Source organism: Larimichthys crocea, chromosome XIV, assembly GCF_000972845.2.
Source record: "Larimichthys crocea isolate SSNF chromosome XIV, L_crocea_2.0, whole genome shotgun sequence".
Lineage (NCBI taxonomy): Eukaryota > Metazoa > Chordata > Actinopteri > Sciaenidae > Larimichthys > Larimichthys crocea.
In genome coordinates this window covers 10,835,387-10,860,636 of record NC_040024.1, presented here as the reverse complement: position 1 = coordinate 10,860,636, position 25,250 = coordinate 10,835,387, and the positions used below count along the sequence as shown (strand labels likewise).

Here is a 25,250-nt window from a genome sequence, read left to right as displayed (position 1 = left end):
GCTGTGGGTTTTTTTTAAAGAGTTTTTTTTCTGGGAAACACATAGTAGTATACAAAAACTGTCTAACAATATTTAACAGTTGCTTATTGGGGGACACAGAGGTAGACCAGGCGTTTTTCGTCTGTAGGTGAATGTCTGAACTAGAGGGAGTTGGCTGATTGATCGGCCCTCTCCTGTCAGATTCTATCCAGAGTTCCTCTGCTGTCAGGGAGGAATGCTGCAGCCGGCCTCAACCTGCACACTGCTGCATACACACAAACACATCACACACCTCCAACTCTCACTGCCAACCTGATTTCCTGGCTGTTTGAAGAGTTTTTTGCTCCTGCAAACTGGTTTGGAGGAGTGGAACATTAGAATCATTATGTTGAAAAATATCCACGTTCTAACAGTTCAGAAATAAGTTTTTATTTCTCTGATTAACCGGCTTTATCGATGCCAACGCTCGCTCACTCTCATTCACTGTCTACGTCTTCACCCTGCTCGCTCTCTCTTTCTTAAACCAAATAAGTTCTTATGTCACTATTTTTCAGCAAGTCCGACTCAGATTTAGCAGCTGGTTCATGACATAAACAAAAGTCCAGAACACAACAGTTTCTCCTTAACTTCTCCGCCGCAGGTTTGGCTGGCATTTTTTTGCCTGCACTGCCGCAACTAGACCCACCACCACTACTCAATAAATGGAAAAACCCTGCGTTTTCGCAGCGGCGCCCACCACCCAATGGACCAGCAACATTAATCGACTGCTCAAACTAGTCAATGGACTTGATTAACTGACTTCTCATTTCAGCTCTGAAGTAAAACATCTTACATAATCCCTTATTAAACTTCCACATACTGCTAAGATGGCTTTTAGGCATTGTATCAAGTAAAAAGACAAAACAATGTCTGATTACAGCTACTTGTACGTTCTACAATGGAGGTCCAGGTTGATATGACTACAACTGCAGTAAATCATAATTCTATGTTACTTTTAAAGCAACAGAAGTTAATTGTTTTTGTTATGCTGATCTTTTGGATGTCTACATGACAACTAAGGAAAATGCAGCCAGCAGAGAGATGTTTACTCATCCCCTGAAACATGTGCCATCTCTGCGAACACACCTGCGTAACACGAGAGAAATTTTGGTCGATGAAGGATAAAACACAGCACTGCTTGTTATTGTCCTAGTTAACGTTTCTACAAAGAAGGGAACGTTTATGGACACTGTCTCTAACAGTCGCATCCTTCATCCACTGATATTATTTTCCTATCTCGGTTTCATAAACAACCCCTTTGAGCTAAATATAGCTAATGATGTCGCGGACAGCTTCCAAACCTAGACTGCGCTATATACGGTAAATTTAAGAGGTGAGCGCTTGGAAGTGGAAACATGACGTCGGTCAGGTCAGACAGAGGCGGATGGGAAGCTGGAAGGGATGAAACAATCACACAGCTAGTGAGTGTATGGACAGAAAAATAATATTATGCCAGCTTGAGTCGCTCTCCGTGCCATCGAGCACATGCGGAGGCCGCCAGAGGTGTCGCGCAAAGCTGTCAAAGATCTTAGAGGGCCGCGTGAACACATACTCTTCTTTCTTTCTGGCTCCCGTCGGGCACAGTAATTGGCACCAAATAACAAGTCAATAGGTGTATCTTTGGAGAAACGATAAACACAGCTGGAAACGCACTCCTTTAACAAGCACTTCAATAGCCCAGTTCCTCTGTGCATTTTCCCTGTCACTCTCTTACCATATTTCCTCTCTGGGACAATCAGTTCAAAGACGTGGTCAAGACAACGCTTTCTTCTGAGAGGAAAGAAACAAATCGAGTGATTTTGTTTTTTTAATGACATGGAGATTTTCATGTCTGGCATATATTACAGTGTACTTTCACATGAAGGCTGAGCAGAAAAAAAAAACAGGACTGTGACCCATTTAAGGTCCCAAAAAAAAGCAAAGTGGCTGCATCATGGGACATATCCTATCCCGACTTAATGGATTGAGCAAGTAAGCCTGGCACCCAAACCCCCCGAACGAAACAGGAAAAGTCATTCAGCCTCTTAAGTGGCAGTTTTCACTAAATTAATGGAACAACAACTCTAAACCAGGGATTCCAAATAGTACGGCCACGGTCAGATTTTCTTTAGAGAAACACTGGACAGATGTTTTTCTAGAACCTACGGAGTTTCTCTAGAACCTGACGGATGCTTTTCGAAGAACCTGACGGATGCTTTCGAGAACCTGGGGGGAGTTTAGAACCTGACGGATGTTTTCTAGAACCTGACGGATGGTTTCTAGAACCGCAGAATGTTTTAGAGAACTGACAGATGTTTTAGAGAACCTAACAGATGCTTTAGAGAACCTGACAGATGTTTCAGAGAACGGAGGGATGCTTTAAGAAAGAACCTGACAGATGTTTTTTAATAAACTGACAGAATGAACTGGACAGATGTTTTTAGAGAACCGGAACAGATGCTTAGAGACCATGACGGACTGTTCTAGGAGAACCTGAACAGATGTTCTAGAGAACTTGACAACAGATGTTCTAGAGAACCTGACGGATGTTTTCTAGAACCTGAGGGATGCTTGACAGATGTTTTACTGAACCTGGACAGATGTTTTAGAGAAACCTGAAATGGATGTTTTCTCAGAACCTGACAGATTCTTTAGAGAAACCTGACGGATGTTTTAGAGAACCTGACGGATGCTCGTTAGAGAACCTGACAGATGTTGTTGGAGACCATAAAGATCTTTTAAGAGCAACCTGACAGATGTTTTAGAGAACCTGACATGATGTTTTAGAGACCTTACAGCTGCTTTAGAGAACCTGACAGATGCTTTAGAGAAACCTGGACAGATGTTTTCTAGAAACCTGACAAGATGTTGTTAGAAACCTGATGCGTGTTTTCTCTAGAACCTGGACAGATTCTTTAGAGAACCTGACGGATGCTTTCTAGGAAACCCTGTGTGGAGCTGAGATGTTTTAGAGAACCTGACAGATGTTTTGAGAACCTGACAGATGTTTTAGAGAACCTGACGAGCTTTTTAGAGACCCTACGACTTGGAACTGACGGATGCCTTTAGAGAACCTGACGATGTGTTCTAGAACCTACGGATGCTTTAGAGAACCTGGACGGATGCTTTAGAGAACCTTCAAACCTGACGCATGCTTTAAGAACCTGAACGGATGCTTTAGAAACCTGACGATGTTTTCTAGAACCTGCAGATGCTTAGAGATGCTTTTTGAGAGCGAACTGACTGAGATGTTTAACCTCGATGGCGTAGAGAATGGGACTTTAAGAGAACCTGAGAAACCTGACGATGCTTTAGAGAACCTGATGGATGCTTGTAGAGACCTGATGCGAATGCTTTAGAGAACCATGACGGATGTTTTCTAGAACCTGACAGATGCTTAGAGACCTGGACAGTTGCCGTTTCTAGAACCTGACAAGATACTTAGAGACCTGACAGTTGCTTTAAACGATTCGTTAAGAACCTGACAGATGTTTTTTCAGTAACCTTAATTGGATGCTTTAGAGAACCTGACAGATGCTTTTCTAACCCTTGGATGCTTTAGAGAAACCTTAGATAGCGAACTGTTTTTTAGAGAACCTAATAGGCATGTTTAGAGACCTGATGGCGATGTTTAGAGGAACCATTGGACGTAGATGTTTTAGAAACCTGACAGATGTTTTAAGAGAACCTGACAGATGCTTAGAGAACACCTGACCAGATGATTTCTAGAACCGTTGGATGCTTTAGAGGAACCTGAACAATGTTTTAGAGAACCGACCGATGTTTTAGACCAGTTATAAGCAATTTCACACACATATATAGAAATGGCTAATGCAGTTGTGACCAGTCCAGCTGTAGGTCTCATTCCATTGTGTCACTGAGGGCTTGACACTCCTGTATATACCTTTAGCTGCTGGTAGCACACACACAACTTCTCCTACCGACCTGAGCGATAAACAAAGGGCAAAAAACCAGAACACACGAGAGCCCTCAGCCACCACAAACAACCTCACCCCCTTCAGCTGGAGGCAGCGACAAAAACGCTTTTGGAGCGGACATGTAATTAGTTAGCCCGAGGTAAGCTGCCTGAGTTCAAGTTGCTTAAAATGTCCTCCGGTCAAGTGACAAACTTTAGCACACAAAAACCAAAAAAAAGGCTAAAGGGTTAGGCCACCCGCACCGCCGGGACACACAGTGCGGGGGGGTTTCACAGAGCCACCACTCACCGGAGGTGTGAGCTTTAAAGCTGCTGTTGTTTTTGTTTTGTAATGTTTGGCTAAAGTTTAGCACCCGGCTAGCTGGTCCGCTAATGGACACAGCGCCGTTAAAGTTTTGAGCAAGCTCCCGGGAGTTGTAATCGCGGAGCTAGTCGGCGGCTAGCCGCGCTCACCGCCACACTCCCACCCGCCGGTGAACGTGTTGGTTTCGGCTCTTCTCCTCCCGGGAGGAAGCTCCCCGAGGTGGGGGTTAACTCACCGGAGGGTCGGGCCCCGATTACAGTTGGTGTGTCCTGTACTCTCGATCTCAACGCAGGATCGCTCGTGTTCGCGGCTGGCTCCACACTCGCCATCCTGCATTGTTTGCTTGGAGGTTCCGAGCTGAGCTGAGCCAGCCGAGCCGAGCCCGAGCTGACTGGCTGGGCTCCAGTGCGTCATGCAGCAGGAGGGAACCGGAGGGTTTGGCTCGATGTCTCATCACAGAGCAGCCCGAGCGAGCGGAGTTTACCCTTTGTGTTGGAGGAGGGACACACTCCTGTCACCTGTACAATGTTAATATGTTATTATATTTAATATTATTATGTTTAGTTGCAAACAAATAGGCGATTTGATGAGTGGAAATGTAACTGTTTTATTGAACCAAGTTATATTTTAAATGGATAAACTTTAATATTAAGTTATGAAGTTGATTAAACATTCCTATGACATATCTGGGGTAACAGAGGGGTTTCATCAAAAATAAAATACTTTAATATTGTTTTATTGTCATTATTGTTACGAGAATTTTTAAAGTAGAAACCCTTGAATAAGGAAGACTGGATTCCAAACTTCAAAAACCAGGGATTGTCAAGTACGGCCACGGTCAGATTTCTTTCGAGGAACCTGACGGATGCTTTAGAGAAACCTGACGGATGTTTTCTAGAACCTGACGGATGTTTTAGAGAACCTGACGGATGTTTTCTAGACCTGACAATGCTTAGAGACCTGACAGATGTTTTAGAGAACCCTGACGGATGTTTTAGAGAAACCTGACGGATGTTTTCTAGAACCTGACGATGCTTTAGAGAACCTGACAAGATGTTTTCTAGAACCTGACGAATCTTAAGACTGTGGATGTATTAGAGAACCTGACAGATGTTTTAGAGAACCTGACAGATGTTTTTAGAGAACCTGATAGATCTTTAGAGAACTTGAAGATACTTTAGAGAACCTGACAGTGTTTTAGAGAACCTGACCAGATGCTTTAGAGAACCTGAGGGATGCTTTAGGAACTTGATGTATCCTTTAGAGAACCTACAGTGAACCGACAGATGTTTTAGAGAACCTGACAGATGAACCTGACAGATTTTTTAGAACCTGACAGATGCTTTAGAGAAAACCTGATGGATGCTTTAGCGAACCTGTTTTATTGAACCAATAAAATATAATTTATTTTAAATGGATAACTTTAATTATTAAGTTATGAAGTTCATTAAACATTCCTACTGACATATCTAGGGAACAGAGGGTTATTCAAAAATAAAATACTTTAAATTGTTTTATATGTCATTATTGTTATGAGAAATTTTTAAAAAGTGAACCCTTGAAATAAGGAAGACTGGTTCAAAGTATCAAAAAACCAGGGATGTCCAAAGTACGGCCCACGGTCAGTTTCTTCTTCGAGAACCTGACGGATGTTTTCTAGAACCTGGACGGATGCTTTAGAGAACCTGACGGATGTTTTTCTAGAACCTGGCGGATGCTTTAGAGAACTGACGGATGTTTTCTAGAACCTGAGGATGCTTTAGAGAACCTGACGGATGTATTAGCGCCTGACAGTGTTTAGAGAATCTGACAGATGCTTTAGAGAACTTGATAGATACTTAGAGAAACCTGACAGATGTTTTTAGAGAACCTGACAGAGCTTTAGAGAACCTGACAGAGAACCTGACGATGTTTTAGAGAACCTGACAGATGCTTTAGAGAACCTCACAGATGAACCTGACAGAGTTTTAGAGAACCTGACAGATGCTTTGAGAACCTCGCAGATGAACCTGACAGAATGTTTAGAGAACGACAGATGCTTTAGAGAACCTAAGATCTTAGGAACCTCCACAAGATGAAACCGACAGATGCTTTAGAGAACCTGATGGTTGCTTTAGAGAACTGACAGATGCTTTGAGAACCTCCCAGATGAAACCTGACAGATGCTTTAGGAGAACCTGATGGATGCTTTAAGAGAACCTCAGATGCTTTAGGAACCTGTTTTATTGAACCAATAAAATATAGTTTATTTTAAATGGATAAACTTAATATTTACGTTATGAGTTGATTAAACCTTCCTACTGACATATATATCAAAAATAAACTACTTTAATATTGTTTTATGTCATTATTGTTACAAGATTTTTAAAGAAGAACCCTTGAATAGGAAGACTGGATTCAAAGTATCAAAGTTTAAGTTGGATTTATTATTCTTTTTCAAGAAGGAGGTTTAACAGTGAACACACAAGAAAAGGCTCCTCGAGGAGCTCTAACATTTGGTTTTATACATTGTCAAAAAGGGCTGTCTCGGACACCTCCCCACTGTACAGATAATATCACAACTTCCTTTGGTTGGTTTTCTGCTCAATAATGAGCACTATATTTATATCCACTCCCCTAGCCTGTGTCTCCGTCCTTGACTACTCTTTATAATTGCCTCTCCTGCCAGCCTCAGTAAATCAGAGGCCCCTAAGGGAAGTATGCGAGACATGGTAAAGACAGGATACCACACTATCTATATGAGTTAAAACATCTGCACCCAGTATATCCTAATTTTTAAACAATTATTACACTGATTGAAGTTTTAAAAAGTACCTAGTATTATTATTTTAGGCATTTTGTGACTTTTCTTCACACAGTAACACATATTGCACATTTCTCCTTTCTTACTTTGCACTAAATCAACACTGCAATTTGCTGTATATACTTTTGTACAATGTATTTTATTTACTATTGCTATTTTGATATTTTATTATGTTAAGTTTGTTCTTTAATTTTATTCTTAAGTTTATCGTCACTGTGTGTAATGCTGCTGCTGCACGTAATTTCCCAGCTTGGCATAAATAAAGTATATCCATCTTGCCACATTTATACTGTTCTATCTTTTAGATTTGACGCATTTTTCTAAGATATCTTTTAACTTGTGTCTTTTTTCTTATATTTTATATTTCATGTGATTTCTCTGTATGTCCTGTACATATGGCAGCATTGACAATGAAGTTGACTTGACTTGTATTATTATTTATTTTATGAATAAAATAAATAAATAAAAAAAACACACACATAGTGTCAATGAGCTCCCCTCCAATTAGTTTCTGAAATCCAGTCCAATGTTTATCAGATTACCGGAAACAAAAAGTGGGCGTGACTGGCCAGTTTCAAGACACCCTTTTCAACTCTAAAAATGACCCAACACTTCCTGTCAATTTTTCAAAATAAAATCCCAATCACGTACCACTCACATTTAATAATGATTAAACAAAATCAAATTGTATCCAGTGTGTATTTAAAATAATAATCAGTTATAATTATGCTATAGTTATTATAGTTACCCTTTATTAAAATGACATTTAAAAAAAATCACATGCTTTTATTTTGTAGGCAAACTCGTATCACATCTGGTGTCATTCTTGCAAAAAAAACCTGTGTGATTTAACACTTGTGGTGAAACCTGCTGTCGGAAGGGAAAAGAAGCAAGAAAAGTTCAGATGGAGGTAAATGTTCATTTCAGAGTGAGTGCAGACATGCACTGAGTCTTTGTGGGTGTGGATTCATGCTGACAAGAAGGATGAGGAGTCAGGAGTGTTCTTCATAGTCTGGCTGAGTTCAGCACTGGTTTGCACATTTGCTACTGAAAAGGATCAGAGTCCACTTCAATGACAAGAACGGAAATGAAGGAAAATGTACTGACAGTTATACTTTATTAACTTTATTGTGCAGCTTATGTAAACTTTTTTATTGTGTGTGTTTGACCTCTTTCTCTTACACGCCGATAGAGGATGTAAATTGGACTATAAAAATATAGAAAGTAGTAAAGGTTAAGAGTAAAAAGCACTCATTATTCACAGTCAGTGTTGTTATTAAAACTGATGCATTAATAAGTAGCATTTACATATTGGTACAGGACATATTTGATATACTTTTGGCCACTTTAACGTCAGATTTTGTGAACTTATTTTACATCATCTATTTCTCTCTCTCAGCCCAAAAAGAAGTTGATAAACTCAGCAGATAACTGTGTGGATGAGGCTCTCTGCGGCCTCGTGAGGGCCAGCGGGGCCCTGTCTCTGCTGAAGGGTCACAGAGTTGTGCTTCGGTCCGACCTTGGCAACCTGAGGGGAAAAGTGGCCTTGCTCTCTGGTGGGGGGTCGGGACATGAGCCGGCACACGGGGGTTGGGACTTTTTTCATTTTAAAAATGAGACATGAAACACGAGATCTTTGCTCTTGTTTCTCATATTTCCCTGTCCGTCCCCGGTGTCTTCAGGTTATGTTGGTGCAGGTATGCTGTCAGCAGCCGTAGCAGGTGGAGTATTTGCATCTCCGCCTCCTGCCAGCATCTTAGCCGCCATTCTCTCCTTGCACAATGCAGGTAAAGCACTTTAAAAGAGCTTGTTGTGTGTCATCCAATGTCATATTTAAATTATGTACAGCACAATAAAAGGAATCATTGTTGCTAAAACACCTCAAAGGGATTAACATTCCCTGATGAGAATAATTAAATTAATTGACAATTAACTGAAGAATAACAACCCTCCTCCCTGCTCAGGAGCCTCCGGAGTCCTTCTGATTGTGAAGAACTACACCGGCGATCGCCTCAACTTCGGGCTGGCCGCAGAGCAGGCCCGTAACCATGGAGTGGCTGTCGACATGGTGATAGTTGCTGAGGACTGCGCCTTCGATCAACCCAGTAAGGCTGGGAGGAGAGGCTTGTGTGGCACCATCTTCATACACAAGGTGAACAACGACAATTTTAATGCGTACGTGTTTGGATCAAGTTCCAAAAAGAGTGGATTGTTTATGATTGTTTATAAAAAGATCCCCATTGCACGTTACGATACCAGCCTCTAAAAATCTCGTAACACTTTCCGTCAGCTGGCAGGTGCCTTAGCAGAAGAAGGCTGCTCATTGGATGAGATTGTTTCCCAGGTAACAGAGGTTTTAAAAGGGATCGGTGAGTTTTTTTTTTTACTCCTGTAAGGTTTGGTAAAAACACTGGGATACTTTTCTAATAAATGTTGTTGGTTTATGCCTATAACAGGTACACTGGGGGTGAGTTTGTCTCCATGTAGCGTTCCAGGCTGCCTGCCTTCTTTTGATCTGCCACCAGGAGACATGGAGCTAGGACTGGGTGAGGGATGATAAAGAAATGGGAGAAGGAGGAAGAGTGTTGTGTCTAGATGGTAACCCTAGATATGTACCTGTTGTTTCTGCAGCTGGGAGAAGTTTGGCTTCAGGTCTTTTTAGCAGAAAGCCACTCTTTGTGTGCTGTGTGAAACCAAAACTCAACATTGACTTATTATTTTAACCCCAACTATGATTTTTCCCTCAAAATGTAGTTTTGGTGCCTACATCTAACCTATGTCAACGGAATTGTAACATTTAGTCCATAAATGTTTCTTTGCCATTCAAACCTGTGAAGAAAAACCCAAATATCTGCTAAAATTCTCTTAGTGAAGCATATCTAAGAAGGACCGAATTTGTAGAGAATTGTAGAATACACTCTTTTCTCAATGCTGACTGGTGTTTTTTTCCATCTTCTCCAGGAATCCACGGTGAAGCTGGAATCCGAAGGTCAAAGGTGACTCAGATTCAGCCAGTGCCAACCTGAATCCATAACTCATACGACTCTGTTCACCATTTTCTGTGCATATTAAACTTGTCGTTTCCCCTTTTAATCAGGTGGCATCCGCAGATAAGGTGGTGAAGACCATGATCGATCACATGACCAACCCTGACAGCCAATCACATCTGCCACTTAAGTCAGGTCCTCCAAGTTTAGTGTCTTATTTCTCTATTCATGTTGACTTTTTAAACGTATGCAGCCTTTTGTATTCGAACACAGTCTTTCTTTTTTATACAGGAGACAGTGTGGTTGTGTGCGTGAACAACCTCGGAGCTCTGTCTTGTCTGGAGATGGCTGTGGTTACTAGAGCGGCCATCATTTGTCTCGGTAACTATGGCTACATTTACTCATCTATGATCATATATATAAACACCTATTAAAAACCTACAGGACGTTGCGGACAGTGAACGGTTGTTTCTACGATTACAGAGAGTCGCGGGGTGGAGGTCGCCAGGGTGATGTCCGGGTCATTCATGACATCACTGGAGATGGCTGGTGTGTCGCTGACCCTGATGAAGGCCAACCAGGAAACACTAAGACTGTTTGGTGAGCGTGCACAGACATCACACCAGTTTGAGAATCCTCATTAACATAATGCATCCACCAGCTCCTTACCATATACTAGACTGGCTCTGTCCATAAGTAATAAAATCCACATACCAAGCTCACTAATAAATGCATTATATCTCATTTGTTTAATCAGAGATGTGAAACAACAACAAAAGAAGTGAGGACCTAACAAAATGTCCTCCCAATGCCTAAAAGTCACATGGTCCTCACAACGATAGATGCACAAGACCAAACATACACGCTAAAATATATTTAATATTGTCTATCCCATCTACGTAGACACCAAGACCAGCGCCCCCGCCTGGCCAACTGTCAGCAGTGTGTGTGTAAGTGGACGCAGCTACATCACAAACCCTGAAGCCACGAGCACACCACCACAGGCCGACACACACTCTGAAGGTTAGTTTCCAAGGTGATTATCGGTCAACTACCGCAGCCGAAACTCAGCACACTAAAATTCATGTATTAGTGCCCAAGTTGGTCTGAATTAAAGTCTAAATCTACAGACAACTCCTTTTTAAAGAGAAGCTGTCTTTCAAGAATTGAATTGCTCAATGCAGCCATCTGGTGGCCATGAGAGGAACTTAATTAATTTTCACTGTCAGGCTTGTGTGTTATTATTAAATTACACAACCAAATAATATTTGAATCAATCAAGTACGCCCTCCGGGAGGCGGCCCCGGGGAAGACCCAGGACACGCTGGAGGGACTACGTCTCTCGGCTGGCCTGGGAACGCCTTGGGGTCCCCCTGGGAGAGTTGGCAGAAGTGGCTGGGGAGAGGGAAGTCTGGGCTTCCCTGCTGAAGCTGCTGCCCCCGTGACCCGACCACGGATAAGCGGAAGAAAATGGAACGGAACGGAAAGTACGTCTGTTTTTTTTTTGTTTCTGCCAGGCCCGCTGAGTCCTCTGATGCGTCAAGTGTTAGGAAGGATTTGTTCCACGCTGTTGGAGAAGCAGGAAGAACTCAACTCCCTGGACCGAGCTGCAGGGGACGGAGACTGTGGGAACACTCATGCACAGGCTGCAAGAGGTAAGAAAAAGTGTGTAGTGTGATGATGAGGTATCTCCTAAATGGACTTTTAAAACTGTGACAATGCTCCTTTAGCCATTCAGGAGTGGCTCCAGGATCATGTGGTCCCTGGTTGCCCCGGGAAGCTGCTTTCAGTCCTCGCTGGATTGGTGCAGGAGAAGATGGGCGGGTCTTCAGGAGCGGTAGGTTGGAGTAACTGACAGCTTACACTATCTATACCCACGCAAACATCAACTCATTCTCATGTGTCTTCCAGTTGTACAGTCTGTTTCTGACCGCAGCGGCTGGTCATGTGAGCGAGGCGAGGGCTGACGCTGCAGCCTGGGCTAGTGCAATGCATGCTGGGACGCAGGCCATGAAGAGGTGCGTCTGTGTTTTGGACAAATTTTAGACGTGCTTACAAAAATAAAGAAAAAGGGAAGCCACAGCATGACACGTCATTTCTGTCTAATCAATTTGTGTTTGCATGAATACAAACAATCTGTGATTTCAGATACGGTGGTGCCGACACCGGAGACAGAACCATGGTGAGCGACTGGTTTTTATCATTTTTCTTCTACTTTTCATGCATCTCAAGTATTTCCTGATGAATATATTATTTATTAATTTACCAAACACTTAACCTCTCTAGTTGGATGCTTTGTGTCCTGCTGTGGATGAGCTGAGGAAACTGACCGCAGCAGCACCTGGTGGACAGTTGGCTGTGTTACAGGCTGCTGTTCAGGTACAGTAGCATACTTTCATTGTAAGACTACCTGCGGCGTGTGTTCTTATATTCTCTGAGTTGCGCTATCTTTCGCCTTCTTCTCCTTTCCCGACCTAGAAAGCGACGTCGGGTGCCGAGTCGACCCGTGACCTCACAGCGAGGGCAGGGCGAGCCAGTTACATCGCAGCTGAGCGGGTCACCCTGCCCGACCCCGGCGCCGTGGCTGTGGCCACCATCCTGAAAGCCGTGCTGGAGTCACTGGAAGGGCAGAAGTGATTCAACAAACAGAAGTAGAGAAGATTACTAGTATCAGAGTATCAGAGCGACACTATAATGAAATAACTGTAGTAAAACTAATGTGACTAAATGTTTTTGCAAGCTTATTTTCATACTTTACATACAGTATGAACAGAAACTGTTGTGTCCATAAAAGACAGAAAATCTGTCTATAATGCTCAAAGTATGCTTTGGAAAAGTATCAGCAGTGATGTAAAGTATACACAACATTTAGTAAATGGTCAAAAACCACAAAAAAAACACCAGTATGGTCCTTTTAAATTTGATTAACAAGCTCAGAAGTACTGATAAAGGCTTGAATACGTGAGTATTATTGATTCAACTCTGTGGTTGAATAATGAATCAACATTCCTGGTTAGAGAACACTTGAATAGACATTGATTGGTCTAATAATTAAACTTTCAGAGGTTTGTTTGACACTAGGAACAACTCATATGCAGGGTGTTCTGTAGATTACACATTCCTAATCAAAGGCCAAGTGAATTTACTTATCAGAGGAGTACTCTGAATGTTTAGGGCCACGTGAGAGACACGTAAAAAAAAAATATCATAAAAACACTAGATCATACATTTCCCATAACACAACTTGCTGCTTGTTTCGTTACACACTCCCTGCCTGTTAAGTCTTTCAAACAACTAGCCCTCAGTTTGTAACACAGCCTTTTCTGTTAAAGGTTTGTTGCGTCCTCCTCGTGACGAAAATAGCCGGAGTGTTTCTTTACCACTAATAATATATCATTTGTTTTTATTTGTCTACAGACAAGGAATAAAAGCCCTTTCTTTACACAGCAGTGTTCATTCAAACTAATAAAAAATATCTCAACACAGGATATAACCCATCCGGTCTTGTGGTTTTTATGGTCAACATGCATATGTGTTTAATCAGAAGGTCAAAGCTCAGTGAGAAGTTGGGTGATACCAAACGTCTGACATACTCATTCACAAGTGCTGTCAACATTTCTACATTATTCACATGTGATTTTCACTCTGTGGTTTTGATAAATAGATCTGTAGATTACATAAATTCCCCCCCTTCTTTCTTTCTTTCTTTCAACTCTGCGTCTCTTCCTTTTTTAAGTTTGCATTTCTCTCGACTACAAACCCTGCAGCAGTTTCCTGACAGACGAGCAGAGCGCTGCTTCTTAGACTTTGAACACGCCCACACAGTCACACACACATAAACCTGCTGCGTTACAAACACTTGCTTTCAGTTTTAGACCTCACTGCTTTACACAGACCACGGCAAAGGTAACTTTCTTTCTTGTTGTAATGTGTGTATGAGTATGTATCAAACATAATGTGCCATACTGATGTAAGGAAATCAGTTATTTTTGCTTGTGTAACACTGTCAAACTAGACACAGAGTGATCAGTGGACCTGTTGACAAGCAGCCACTAAAACCTCCTAAATCTTCTTAATATATCATTCTTTTGTGTTTTGGACTTTTGAATTGATGAAATGAAAACTTCCTCTTCCTGTGGGAAGCACGGTTATTGACTTTCTTGCTAGACAAGAAGATCAAGTCCATTCTCATGCCTGCATAATAAATATGAACCCATAGCCAGGACATGATCAACTTAGCTCAGCACAAAGACTGGAAACAGGGGGATACAGCTAGCCTGTCTCTGATCAAAGAAATCAAAATCTATTGGTTACCACTGAAGCTCCAGAGGAGAACTGAGGTATGAGAATGATCGATCTCCATTTTCACGGGGGGGTTATTTGCATTTCTTTGCTTTGGGGGAACTTCCTAGGATAAGTTGCTCAGTTTACCAAGACGGTAATAATGCAAATGTTTTTACTTTAGTTTTACAGGTTAAACAAATTGCAGGTTTAACTCTGAAAACAACTATGATAGGTCTGTTCATACATCCTGTTGTGCCACTAACTCAACCTAAATACATAATGTGACCACTATCTGCTTTGAAAATTAACATTTCACTATCAGGTCATATTTTCGCACTATAAATTATTCTACTTCTCTCAGTTTTGGCTCACAGTAGTTATTAATCATCTAAGATATTGTACATTTATGTAGCGAGCTATGAATCTACTCCGTCAGCTTAGGCTTAACTTTAGCAGGCCGTTATTTGCCATGTTCTCATAGTTGTTCAAACAGGACATGACAGGAAATGCTATGACTTTACTCATTCACTGAAAAATCGCTCGTTCCACTTCCTCCATCTTTAATAATGGTGACATTAGCTCACCCTGCTTCACTCCAGCATGTCAATAACATCCCGGCCTTCTTTGTCTCTGTTTCAAAGCACACAGGATTTGCTTATAGAATATGGATGCAAATTTCTTTTGTCCACAAAAACCATACCCACCCCATTACCCAACCCTTGTGTGTTATGTCAGAATCACCAAGTCAATTCAAGGGACAGGCTCGGCCTAGCCTCAATGTTGTAAAACCGGAGAACCAAAAGTGATGGGGCGCCACTGACTGACGTCCCGCAATTTGTCTTCATTCCTAGATTTAGACAGCAGTCTTGGCATGCCTTGAAGGACTTAGGAATGACTAAGCCATTCCCATGCCGTGTACAGCTGTACGAATTCTTCACGTCTCAGTTTCCTGTCTAGTAACGCCTCTTTTTGCTCACCCCATCGAGGCCTGTGACTAAACCAGTTGTCGTCTTTGGTTAGGTTTTCACTCACCTCAGATGCTGCATCCGGTCTATAGAATGCCTAAATATGTATCTCCACATTTGATCAGAAGTCACCGAGCTTTAGGAAGTACCCTCGCTACCTCCCATGAAACATTTTGTTGATTCGGTCGACAGGCAGTTTCACTGTGCCGTTCAAGACATGCACATTTAGCTTGGCAGCTTTTTGTATCAGGACACAATCTTCGAAGTGTGATGTTAGAACTACAGCACAACTTATGATCCTTTGCTCAGTTAACGGATGTATCGTGTGGTTTATAGAATTTCAATGAATCCACGATAAACAGCGAGAAAACGCTTCGAAAAATGGGTCCGTGATAACAAAGAACAAAAGAATAGCAACCATTAAACGCAGAAATGTGAGATTCATCCCTTTTATGTGGCAAATATGTGAATTTTACGGCACGAAGAACACAAACTTGACTTGACTTGCATGGGTAGCTACTTTGTATTCCACCGTGCCCTGCATTGCTGCCCCCCGTTTTTTTTTTGTGTCAAAAATGTATGAAAAATGCTTGTCACAGTTTCAGCTTACATCTTGAAATTACTTGTTTGGTCTTGGCAATAGTCCATTCTTAAATTATATATAATTTTATATAGACAGATATTAGTGTAAAAGCTTGTTGTTAGAGTGAAGCGATGCAGTCGCAGGTTTAACCCCTAAAATAACTTATGTTTGGTCTGTTTCTGCTTCCTGTTGTGTTGCTAACTTTAAAATAAATATTGTTACGTATAACTATTTCACTATCAGATGTAATTGTGTTGCAGTAGACCCTTCTACTTCCTTCATGGTGAACCAACAGCCCTGTGGTCTGTCTTGGCTTACAGTTATTAATACATATTTAAATTACTGTGCATGTGTTATGCTTCTACTTCTTCACCCTTACCAGGCCAATATTTACCATGTTGTTTTACTTTTTCTTACAGTTATACTAACAGGAAATGACTGCTTTCATGGTTTTACTCACCCACCTGTTAACTAGAAAAATAACAAAAATCATGGTTGCCACGGTGACATGATATGCCACAATGCCAGGAAGCTGAACTGCAGTTCTCTTATTGCTGATCTGTCTGATTTCTGTGTCCTACATTCATATTTTTCCTTTACCTTGTCGCTTTATTCTTGAAGCCCGCGTCAAGTTCAAAAGCTTTTCTTTCCTCCTGTGGCAGATGGAGTTCGCTTGCAGTCATGTTGTATGTGACTGGAGACCTGTTGGAGCGGGTAAGTTACATTTCAAGTGTGAAATCTTGTTGTCTTTGCACCCAAACTTGCAAAAGTTTTGGGGTATAACATTTATCAATTGAGGGTTTTTTTTTATTCAACACCTACATATTTTTATTCCTCTGCCTGAACTCATGTTTGTCAAATAATGTGTATTTTAATTTGAAAATAATCAAATTCTATTTGCTTCATGGACTATTTTTTCCCCCCCAGCATCCACAGGTTTTTCTCCAACCGAGCACACGTATGACAACAGGGTGACTCTTAAAAAACAAGGTAATTCTCTTTGCTTCACATCTGCACAAACACCTCCATAAAGGTCAATGTGTTTAAACTGTTTTTTTTTTTCTGATGAGCGTGTTCATCAAATTCTCAAGAGTATTGCAAGAAAAGAACAGGAAAGCATAAGTAGTAACATGCGTGTGCGTGTGTGTGTGGGCATGCTTGCAAAAAGCAGAGAGAGACAATAGCAATTCAACAAAGGGGAAGTCCACGCATACTTTAATCACTGTCAAGTGTGATAACAATGCAGAAAAAAATGCATCAGTCGCTGCTGATTTTGTACTTAGATCTACAATAAGTCATTGTTTATCACCACCAAGACGCAGTCAAATAGGATAAAACAGCACTTTAACCCTGTTGCGTGGGTGGTGAAAAAGGCTAGAAGTACTCAAATCCTTTATGTAAAAGTAAATACCATAATACTTCATTACAAGTAAAATTCCTGAATTTAAAATGTTTACAGGGCCTCGTCGTGGGTCCTCTTCCACAGAGATAGGGCCTCACACATTTCAGTACACATGGTTTCTCCTAGAGTGTAAGGCAAGGATTACATCATCAGCACAGTCTTTCTTATCTTTAGTTCTTAACTTCTATCCTCAGGTCCAGTTCCTCCACCGGTGCCTCCTCGTCACCGTCCTCGACCGACTTCCCTGCCTCCACACCATCTTCCCCCCTTTCAGCCTCCACTTCGTCCTTCCTCGCTCCCTCCTCCCGTCCCTCCCAGAAGTGAGTTTTGTTTGCTCTTTTGGAATCAGATTTTCTGTTTGCCTTTTTCATTCCTTTGTGCTCTTGTCATCAGTCGACAAGCTGGAAGGAGAAAACAGGCTGAAAGTCAACGTCAATGTCGTCTCTCTCAGTATTGGAAATCTAGTGGACATCAGCCAAGGTCAGGGGACACACACATACACAAACAAACACACACACATTTCAGTGTTTATTTTTTCATACCTATGTTATTTTTCTCCTTCTCTAACCAGCCTCAGGCCTGGAGAATTTTCAGAGCCCAGTGATTTGTGGGAAATGTAGTGCTGCCTTGTCATGTCTGAGTTCTATGCAGAGCAATGTGAGTGGTTATTTATTTCTTTTCTGTAGTAATATAGTTGCCTGTTGTTGCCCCATTTGGGGCTAATACGTTATGTGGTATTGGAAAAAAGGTCAACGGGACACTGCCCCATATGGGGGGCTAAGAAATTACATTGTATCAGAAAAAAGGGGAATGGAACACTACCCAATTTTGGTGCTAAGAAATTATGTGGTATTGGAAAAAAGGCAAATGGGACACTGCCCAGTTTTGGGGCTAATAAATTACGTGGTACCCGCTGATATCCGATACCACATTTTTGGCAATATCTGAGGCATTTTCATTACTGGTATCAACACAAAACTTCCCCTTCTTTTCCTCTTGTTCAGGTATGGGTGTGTGAGTTCTGTGGATGTGCAAACAACGTAAACAACAGCGTGACAAGGGTGTGCATTGGACAGCGCGCAGGTGTACACAGTGACGACCTTTACCTGCCGGATCAAAGTGAAGATGACTACCAGAACTTAGAGGACACGCTGGTGGTCTTCTGTGTGGACATCTCTGGCAGCATGATAGTCACTACAGAGGTGTGTATGTATGTAAAAGGAAGTGGTGGCAAGACCTATTCAGATCCTTTGCTTAAGGGAATGTACCAGTGCAATAACATAGAAAATATCCCACTTAACCACATAAGAACTACCAGCTAAAGTTAAAAAAGGTCATATTATTCTATATATTATCATATATATCAATGAGTAAGCAGCATTTTCCTGTTATTATTGGTCAATGTTGAGCTAGTTTTTTACTATTTTATGTACGTTTAACTACTTTAAACCAATGTTTCTCACTTTAGAGTTCACAATACAAATAGGAGGTGTTATGAGATGATTTTTTTTTTTTTATCTTATTTATTTATTGTGAAATGTCTGAGAGTTTTAACTCTTTGGGCCTTCAACAGTTTAAATGAAAGTATGTGAGAAGTTTAGTAAGTAAAATCTAACTTGAAACGTAACTATTAACAACAGTTGCATAGGTTTTAATTTAATTTTGAATTAACTTTAAATAAAATTTTAAAAAAACTAATAAAGAGTGCCATCTTTCAGGAATGGCATCAACTAACACCCCGAGAAAGGAGGAAACTAAATTAATAATACTATGTTTATATATGAAGAGAGATATCAGTCATATCATCTTTCTAACACGTTTACTCCACTATAGGTTACATCAAACAATGGATTTCCAGGGTACATATCCAGACTGCAGGTGAGATTCGTTGTGTGTTTGGTTCACTAATCAATCTTTGGCTGAATACACTCTTTACCCATTGTGTAATATACATGGTCGACATGCAGTGGTATTAATTTAAATGTTCTCATTTTTGTTAAAAGGGCATGCAGGATGCCCTCAAGAAGGCGCTGTTGTCTCTGCTGCAGCAGTCCCCCCACAGGAGAGTGGCACTGGTCACGTTCGGTGATGAGGTAATGAGACATGAAATAATAACATAAAGTTGATCTTTAAGAATTTAAAGATGAAACAAGTTAAAAATATATATTGATTGACAATTGTAATAACTGTTTTTGTAGGCTTTTAGATTTTAATCCAACATTTAAATATAAATTAAATTAATGTATTGCTTTTCATATGTAGAATCTATGTAATCCAAATGGATAGGTCATTTATATGCAATTAAAATACTTTTTTTTTTTGAGTGTATTCTCTGCCATAAATAATATTTAATATAATATATAATCAAAATATTGTTGCAGTATGATATTAAAATATTATTTAATGAAATAACTAATATCTAAATACTCATGACCCTTCTGACCTTCTTCTAATCTATGTGTTTTCTTTTACAGGTTGTGATATATGGTGATGGTACAAGTACTCCCCTCACTCTTCGTGACTGGGCGTTGGTCGACTATGACCATATATGGCAACAGGGCGTGGCTTATACCATCCCACACTGTATTGCTGAGACCTACCAACAACTAATACAGCGGGTCAAAGAGTGAGTGACGATGGATTGTGTTTTTTGTGCTCCTGCGTTTGTGTGCCGGGTTAAATTATCTTTGTTTTTAATATTCCTATATCCAGACTCAGGGAATATGGGGCTACAAGTCTTGGTCCTGCAGCGTTAGCCTCGGTTGCCATGGCGTCAAGGTACCCCGGGTCAAAGGTGATTGAGTCTGAAGGACCTTTCTTGCTTCTTTACTTCTTGCATAGAGTTAAATGATGTGTCACGTCATCAAACTGAGGCTACTGAACTGTCAGAGTCCTGATCCCATCTTAAAAAAAACACCTGTGTGGACTGGCGTGGGTTATGGCTAATGGCGTTTTTTGATTCTTTGTGTTCTGCAGGTGATTTTGTGTACTGATGGCATGGCCAACATCGGATTGGGTGCAATGGAGCAAACTCCCTCTCTGTCCTCCTCCTCTCCTCTTACCCCCATTTTCTACACACAACTGGCTGAAAAGGCGGTGGAGAGTGGGTAAGGACACACTCAAACACACATACATAGATGTCAATATCAGCCGGCATTGCTTGTAATACATGTGAGTTTTTAATTAATCTAATTAAAGCAACATTACATAACTTTTCTACCATAAAATAACAGATTTTAAATCGGTTTGATGCTACACTGACAGTGTCTCTATCTACGTTTGTTCTTGTACCATGTACCTTTCTGCTCCAAGTACGATGAGCAAGAAGTAAACTTGCTCATGATCGTAAACTTTGTCCTTTTTCTTTTCTTCTTCCAGAGTCATTATATCAGTCATGACTTTTGAAGGGACAGATTGTCGCTTGGCTGATGTTGGAAGACTTGCAGACTCTACTGGAGGAAGGGTGAGGTTGAAAACATCACTTACTTAGAGGTTATTTATTGTACAAAGTAAGGTTTCCATTTTTTATTTTAAAGCAGATTTAGGTGCTATGTAAATACCGTGAAAGTATCTAAAAGCCCAAAACCAAATGCACACACCTCGGATTTGGAAATTGCATCTTTTAACAAGCCATATGGTTTTAATCTTATAATTATACTGTTACCCACCTTACCCATTCCTCCAGCATGGTCCACCTGGATCTTCCATCTGGGTAGGCTACATCTGAAAGATGTCAGGGGAGGGTTATTTATACCTCAAACTATATTCTGTAAGATTCATGTTCAAAGGACCTATGGATTGAAGTAAGTAAGTATGTAAATGTTATGTTTAAATCAACTTATAACCTTCGGTTTCCATGCTCAGGTGAACATGGTGAGCATCGGCACCGTTGCAACAGAGATCGAGTCAGCCTCCATAGACAATGTCCTTGCAACAGGAGTGACTGCAACCCTGCTTGCTCCTGATGGAGTGTGAGTGGTGACTGACACCAAAAACACTGTCCTTTAGTAACTATACTCTTAGCCTATTGTATAAAACATTGTTTATATTCACTATAAATATGGAAAAATACTCTTTCCCTTTAATTTAGCTATATACATAAGAAATTTGGTTCTTTTATGACATTTCAATCCTCTTCTCTTGCTCTCTCTGTAGGTATTTTCCTTATGAGGATGAGAACAATCACAAACTGGTGAAGGATATAGGGAATGTAACCAGGGGGATGGAGATCACTGTGCAGTTTGCTGTAAAACCAGCATTTACAGATGGTAAGACAGGCGTTACTGTCCTTTACAAATCTTCAAATCAAAGCTTGACTATATTCTATTAGGTAGTTGTCGTAGCCACATTGTGGGCACTAAAAAGAAACGTGTTTAACAGATTAAAGTTGGGAGTAGGTGCTTTACAGAGCTGATAAATCAATATGCTGTGCAACGATATGATGTGTGTCAATATGTGTGACAGTTTTTATCCAGAAGGACACACTTCCATTCCAACTCCAGCTGAGCTTCAAGACCAGAGACCAACAAAAAGTCACTCGGATCATTACAGAACAGCGACCAGTTACTATCTGCAGGTAAAAGGGTTGAATACTGGACTTGCAATACGTGCTTTTATCTGTTTTATAAGATTACGGTCAGTGTTTTAGAGGTATTAGATTATTGGTCAGGCAAAACATGTAATTGAAAGCTAACCATTATAATTAGAAAATTATTATATTATTATTATTCTACCTACTTCCACCACAACATTCATTATTTCCTCACATTTTACCAGACTTGGTGGCTCGCTTAAGTGAAAATAATAATAGCTAAACACTTTGAGCACCAATCATTTCAGCTAACTACCTCACTGAAACTAACTTTGCAGCCAGTGCAGGTAGTGTGAATCATCAGAATATGATATTTATATATTATTGCACAGGAGTCGTCAGCTACAGTAACAATCTACAGTAAAAACTTTCATAGTTGACAGCAAAGTCTATGTTAGATTCTCAGTCCTGTTCACATATTCTTTGATGAGATATTGAACACTGGTGAGATGTTTGAAAAGTCATTTTTCAGACTCAGGTATCGAGAATGTGATCTGCTGTGAGAATTTATCTTTGTCTTTATCTAATCTCCTGTGTCCAAAGTCGGATTCAGACTGAAAGCCTCAACACGGTGGTACTTGGGGTTCACTGTGCTCAACTCTGTGCCAGTTTAACTATGGAGGGTCGAGTCCAGGAAGCACAGAGGCAGCTAAAAGCACAGCAAGAGCTGCTTGGCCGAATCAGGTATGACTCTGTAAAAAAAAGGTTTTGTGCTATGACTTGTTGCTATGACTTATTAATATGTTGCTTATACCTAAATATAGAGATTATGCCCGTATGATAATTATAATAACAAACAAATGACATAACACATATACATACAATAAATTAGATTAACACACTTTGGTTGGTTTACATGACGTTATGGGGACTATGTTTTAGTATGTCATTTTGGGTGCGTGCATGTGTGCTAACCTGGCACCATACTCACATTGTAGGATATCATCTTGTATGTTTATCTCACCATTGACAGGTTATTTTGGACTTTAGGTTTTAGTGTTTAGATTAGAATTAGGCTTAGGGTTAAGGCTGAACATTCAGGAATGATGGTTGAAGTTAGTGTATGTTTCTGTGTGTGAATGTCTTTGTGTGTATATTCACAGTGTTTTTAATAATGGACTTGCTTTTTCCCTTTCTCACAGTAAGCAGAGGCCAATCCAACAGGAAGAGAATATCTACGGCAATTGGATGCACACAATGACAACAATCTGTGAAGACATCAGCCCAGAATCTGAAGTAATCACACATTTAATTTATCGATCTATCTTTTTAATTATGTTTTCTTGCACTTTTTGTAACTTTACATCAATCAAAAACATAAAGCAGAATCAGTCTCCTTGTCTAACTCTCGGCAAGAAAGGGAATAAGTGTAGTTCGCAACTATTCCGTTAATTTGTTGTCGCCAAGGCCTCTTTGACATGAACTGCCATAACTCTTGAATGCAACGTGCAACTGCAGCAAAATGGAGGTGACATACAAACTCCAAATAAAGCATTCTCCCATGCATTTAATTCGACTCACATGAAATTGTGCACAATTTATTCTTTTTGCAAAACCTTCTATGGGTCACAGTAATTTAACATCTCTCCCCTCCCTGCAGATTCTCTCTGATGAGGCAGCTAAGGTGATGTACCAGATGAAGAGAGCCAGCAGTGCCACTAGCAGCAACAGCATCCCAACTGAGAAGAAAAAAAAGAAAAAGAAGGCCCTTGTGGCAGGAATCTAATGAAAATCAAGCATTTACAAATATGGTGTCTTGATTGTAATATTTGGCCATATTGGCTCAATATATATTTTTTAGCAGGTACGGGACTAGAAGTAGGTTTGTTGCACAGCTGACTGTGAAGGAATAATTTTAGCAACTGCACTGAAAACGACACAGCAATGTTGAGTGAAACTCGAAAAAAAAGGGGTTTAAATGAGAATACATGCATTTTCAAGCCCATTGATGCACAACAGCACAGAGGTGAAGAGAGTTGTGTGTCAGGGATGTAACTATGACTAAATAGTGATTGTAAACCTTGTGGGTTTGGTTCAGTGGTGTAGTCCAGTTTATTGTGATGTCTACTGTTTTCACAGTCCAGTTCGTACAGTTATTTTATGTTTGCATTTATTTATCTTGTTAAGCTGAACCAACCGTTTATTGTAAGTTGTGCAGTTGAGTAGGTGAGCCAGTGGCGGGTTTTCTTGGGGGTTGAAGGGCTGGTAGTAACAGAAAGCCAAAAGTCATGAGAACAAACAGAAGAGCAAAAGAACAAAAGTGTTCTCCATCGCACTTTTTAACCACATGGGAGACAGAATGACCTGGTGGCGTCTTATATAGTGCAGCTGCAGTTGATTGTGAATGAGGAACAAGTCGTGAGGCAATCAGGCAGGTGAGAGTGAAATTGGAGGCCACGCCCAGTGAAAACATCCAGAGAGAGACACAAGGGGAGGGGCAAACAACAAGAAAAACACTGAGAAGGGAGGCAAACATGCACATGCTGCATAACTATCTGCTTCAGAGGATTATGACTTGATACTGTATGGAGTTTCAATTGACTCTTTTCTAAAATATTGCTTTGAAATCATGTGTTTTTCATGCTTGGATTGATGAATTTCTTGTACTGACATATTATTGTCATGAGACTGAGATATTGTAAATATATCATATGAAGTTTTGCAAATATGTAATTATTCCTACAGTATTTTTTTCTAAATAAAAACAGTACAGTAAACTGTTGAAATACAGCCATAGTATAATATATCATATGACGTATGCAAAAACTGCTGTGATGCACCAAAGTCTTTTGAGGAAAATCAATGTTTTAGACTAGTGACTGTGACTGCAGGTCCGAAATGATTGGTTGGAATGGTGCACGTAACCTATGACCACATTTGTTTTCCCTAACAAGCAGTATAGTATGTAGGTCAGGTCGTACACTGTCTCTGGTTGTAGGGTTTTTAGGATGACAGAGATTCTGACTTCTGACTGATTCTGAGTTTCAGCATTCTCAAATTATGTGACATGAGAATTTTTATATAACATATTTAATGTGATCTACCTCCAAATTTTATTTGGAAGTAGTGCTGACTTCACCAAAGGTTGTCAACCCTTTTCCTAGTGCTGACAGTTGTACAACACAACACTACACAACCAAAGAACCTCCTCCTGCAACACAGTGGAAACAGGAACTGTTGCTGAAGACAAACAAAGAAGACAGGCAATTTGAACTATTCAATTCAACTGGTAATTTTCATACTAAGTGTGGCTGTACAGGAGTCTTTGTGTCTGATGGCATCATGATGCAGCTGTAACCTGTTTTAACTGAATGCTACATTAAGTATGTAAGTACGCAGTGAACAACAGTCTCCTGTGACTCACAGCACTTCCTTCAAATGAAAAAGTGATAGCTAT

The 25,250-nt window shown here is 40.5% G+C and overlaps 2 protein-coding genes across 4 annotated transcripts; both read left to right on the top strand.

The window, feature by feature from the left end:
- Window positions 1-7,871: 7,871 nt before the first annotated feature.
- Window positions 7,872-13,509, top strand: tkfc (triokinase/FMN cyclase). 3 transcript variants are annotated; one of them, XM_027287671.1, is made up of 17 exons: window positions 7,872-7,951; window positions 8,441-8,630; window positions 8,724-8,828; window positions 9,006-9,193; window positions 9,332-9,410; window positions 9,498-9,587; window positions 10,003-10,037; window positions 10,139-10,223; window positions 10,320-10,409; window positions 10,512-10,628; window positions 10,932-11,051; window positions 11,546-11,683; window positions 11,759-11,865; window positions 11,940-12,046; window positions 12,177-12,210; window positions 12,315-12,407; window positions 12,507-13,509. In XM_027287671.1, the coding sequence occupies exons 1-17, from the start codon at window positions 7,946-7,948 to the stop codon at window positions 12,663-12,665; spliced, it is 1,743 nt and encodes a 580-aa protein (XP_027143472.1). In that variant the 5' UTR covers window positions 7,872-7,945; the 3' UTR covers window positions 12,666-13,509. The 3 variants fall into 3 exon arrangements, with proteins under 3 accessions (XP_027143472.1, XP_027143473.1, XP_027143471.1); XM_027287670.1 differs by lacking the exon at window positions 7,872-7,951 and adding an exon at window positions 8,008-8,140; XM_027287672.1 differs by lacking the exon at window positions 8,441-8,630 and having other exon boundaries at window positions 7,894-7,951.
- Window positions 13,510-13,892: 383 nt separating this feature from the next.
- Window positions 13,893-23,600, top strand: LOC113747593 (circularly permutated Ras protein 1). The gene is made up of 19 exons (XM_027287664.1): window positions 13,893-13,934; window positions 16,523-16,574; window positions 16,788-16,850; window positions 17,457-17,582; window positions 17,656-17,742; window positions 17,834-17,919; window positions 18,267-18,464; window positions 19,096-19,140; window positions 19,266-19,355; window positions 19,737-19,888; window positions 19,975-20,056; window positions 20,239-20,369; window positions 20,641-20,725; window positions 21,127-21,233; window positions 21,418-21,530; window positions 21,727-21,838; window positions 22,397-22,537; window positions 22,996-23,089; window positions 23,454-23,600. The coding sequence occupies exons 2-19, from the start codon at window positions 16,523-16,525 to the stop codon at window positions 23,577-23,579; spliced, it is 1,890 nt and encodes a 629-aa protein (XP_027143465.1). The 5' UTR covers window positions 13,893-13,934; the 3' UTR covers window positions 23,580-23,600.
- Window positions 23,601-25,250: the final 1,650 nt, after the last annotated feature.

Excerpts from the sequence above, each read along its gene's own strand:
- tkfc (XM_027287670.1), top strand. The coding sequence starts at position 8,114 with ATGACAAGAACGGAAATGAAGGAAAAT. Across the intron at positions 8,829-9,005 it reads TCTCTCCTTGCACAATGCAG|GAGCCTCCGGAGTCCTTCTG; the intron begins GTAAAGCACTTT and ends CTCCCTGCTCAG. Across the intron at positions 10,410-10,511 it reads AGCGGCCATCATTTGTCTCG|AGAGTCGCGGGGTGGAGGTC; the intron begins GTAACTATGGCT and ends CTACGATTACAG.
- LOC113747593 (XM_027287664.1), top strand. The coding sequence starts at position 16,523 with ATGGAGTTCGCTTGCAGTCATGTTGTATGTGACTGGAGACCTGTTGGA. Across the intron at positions 21,234-21,417 it reads CTGCTTGCTCCTGATGGAGT|GTATTTTCCTTATGAGGATG; the intron begins GTGAGTGGTGAC and ends CTCTCTCTGTAG. Across the intron at positions 21,531-21,726 it reads AAAACCAGCATTTACAGATG|TTTTTATCCAGAAGGACACA; the intron begins GTAAGACAGGCG and ends TATGTGTGACAG.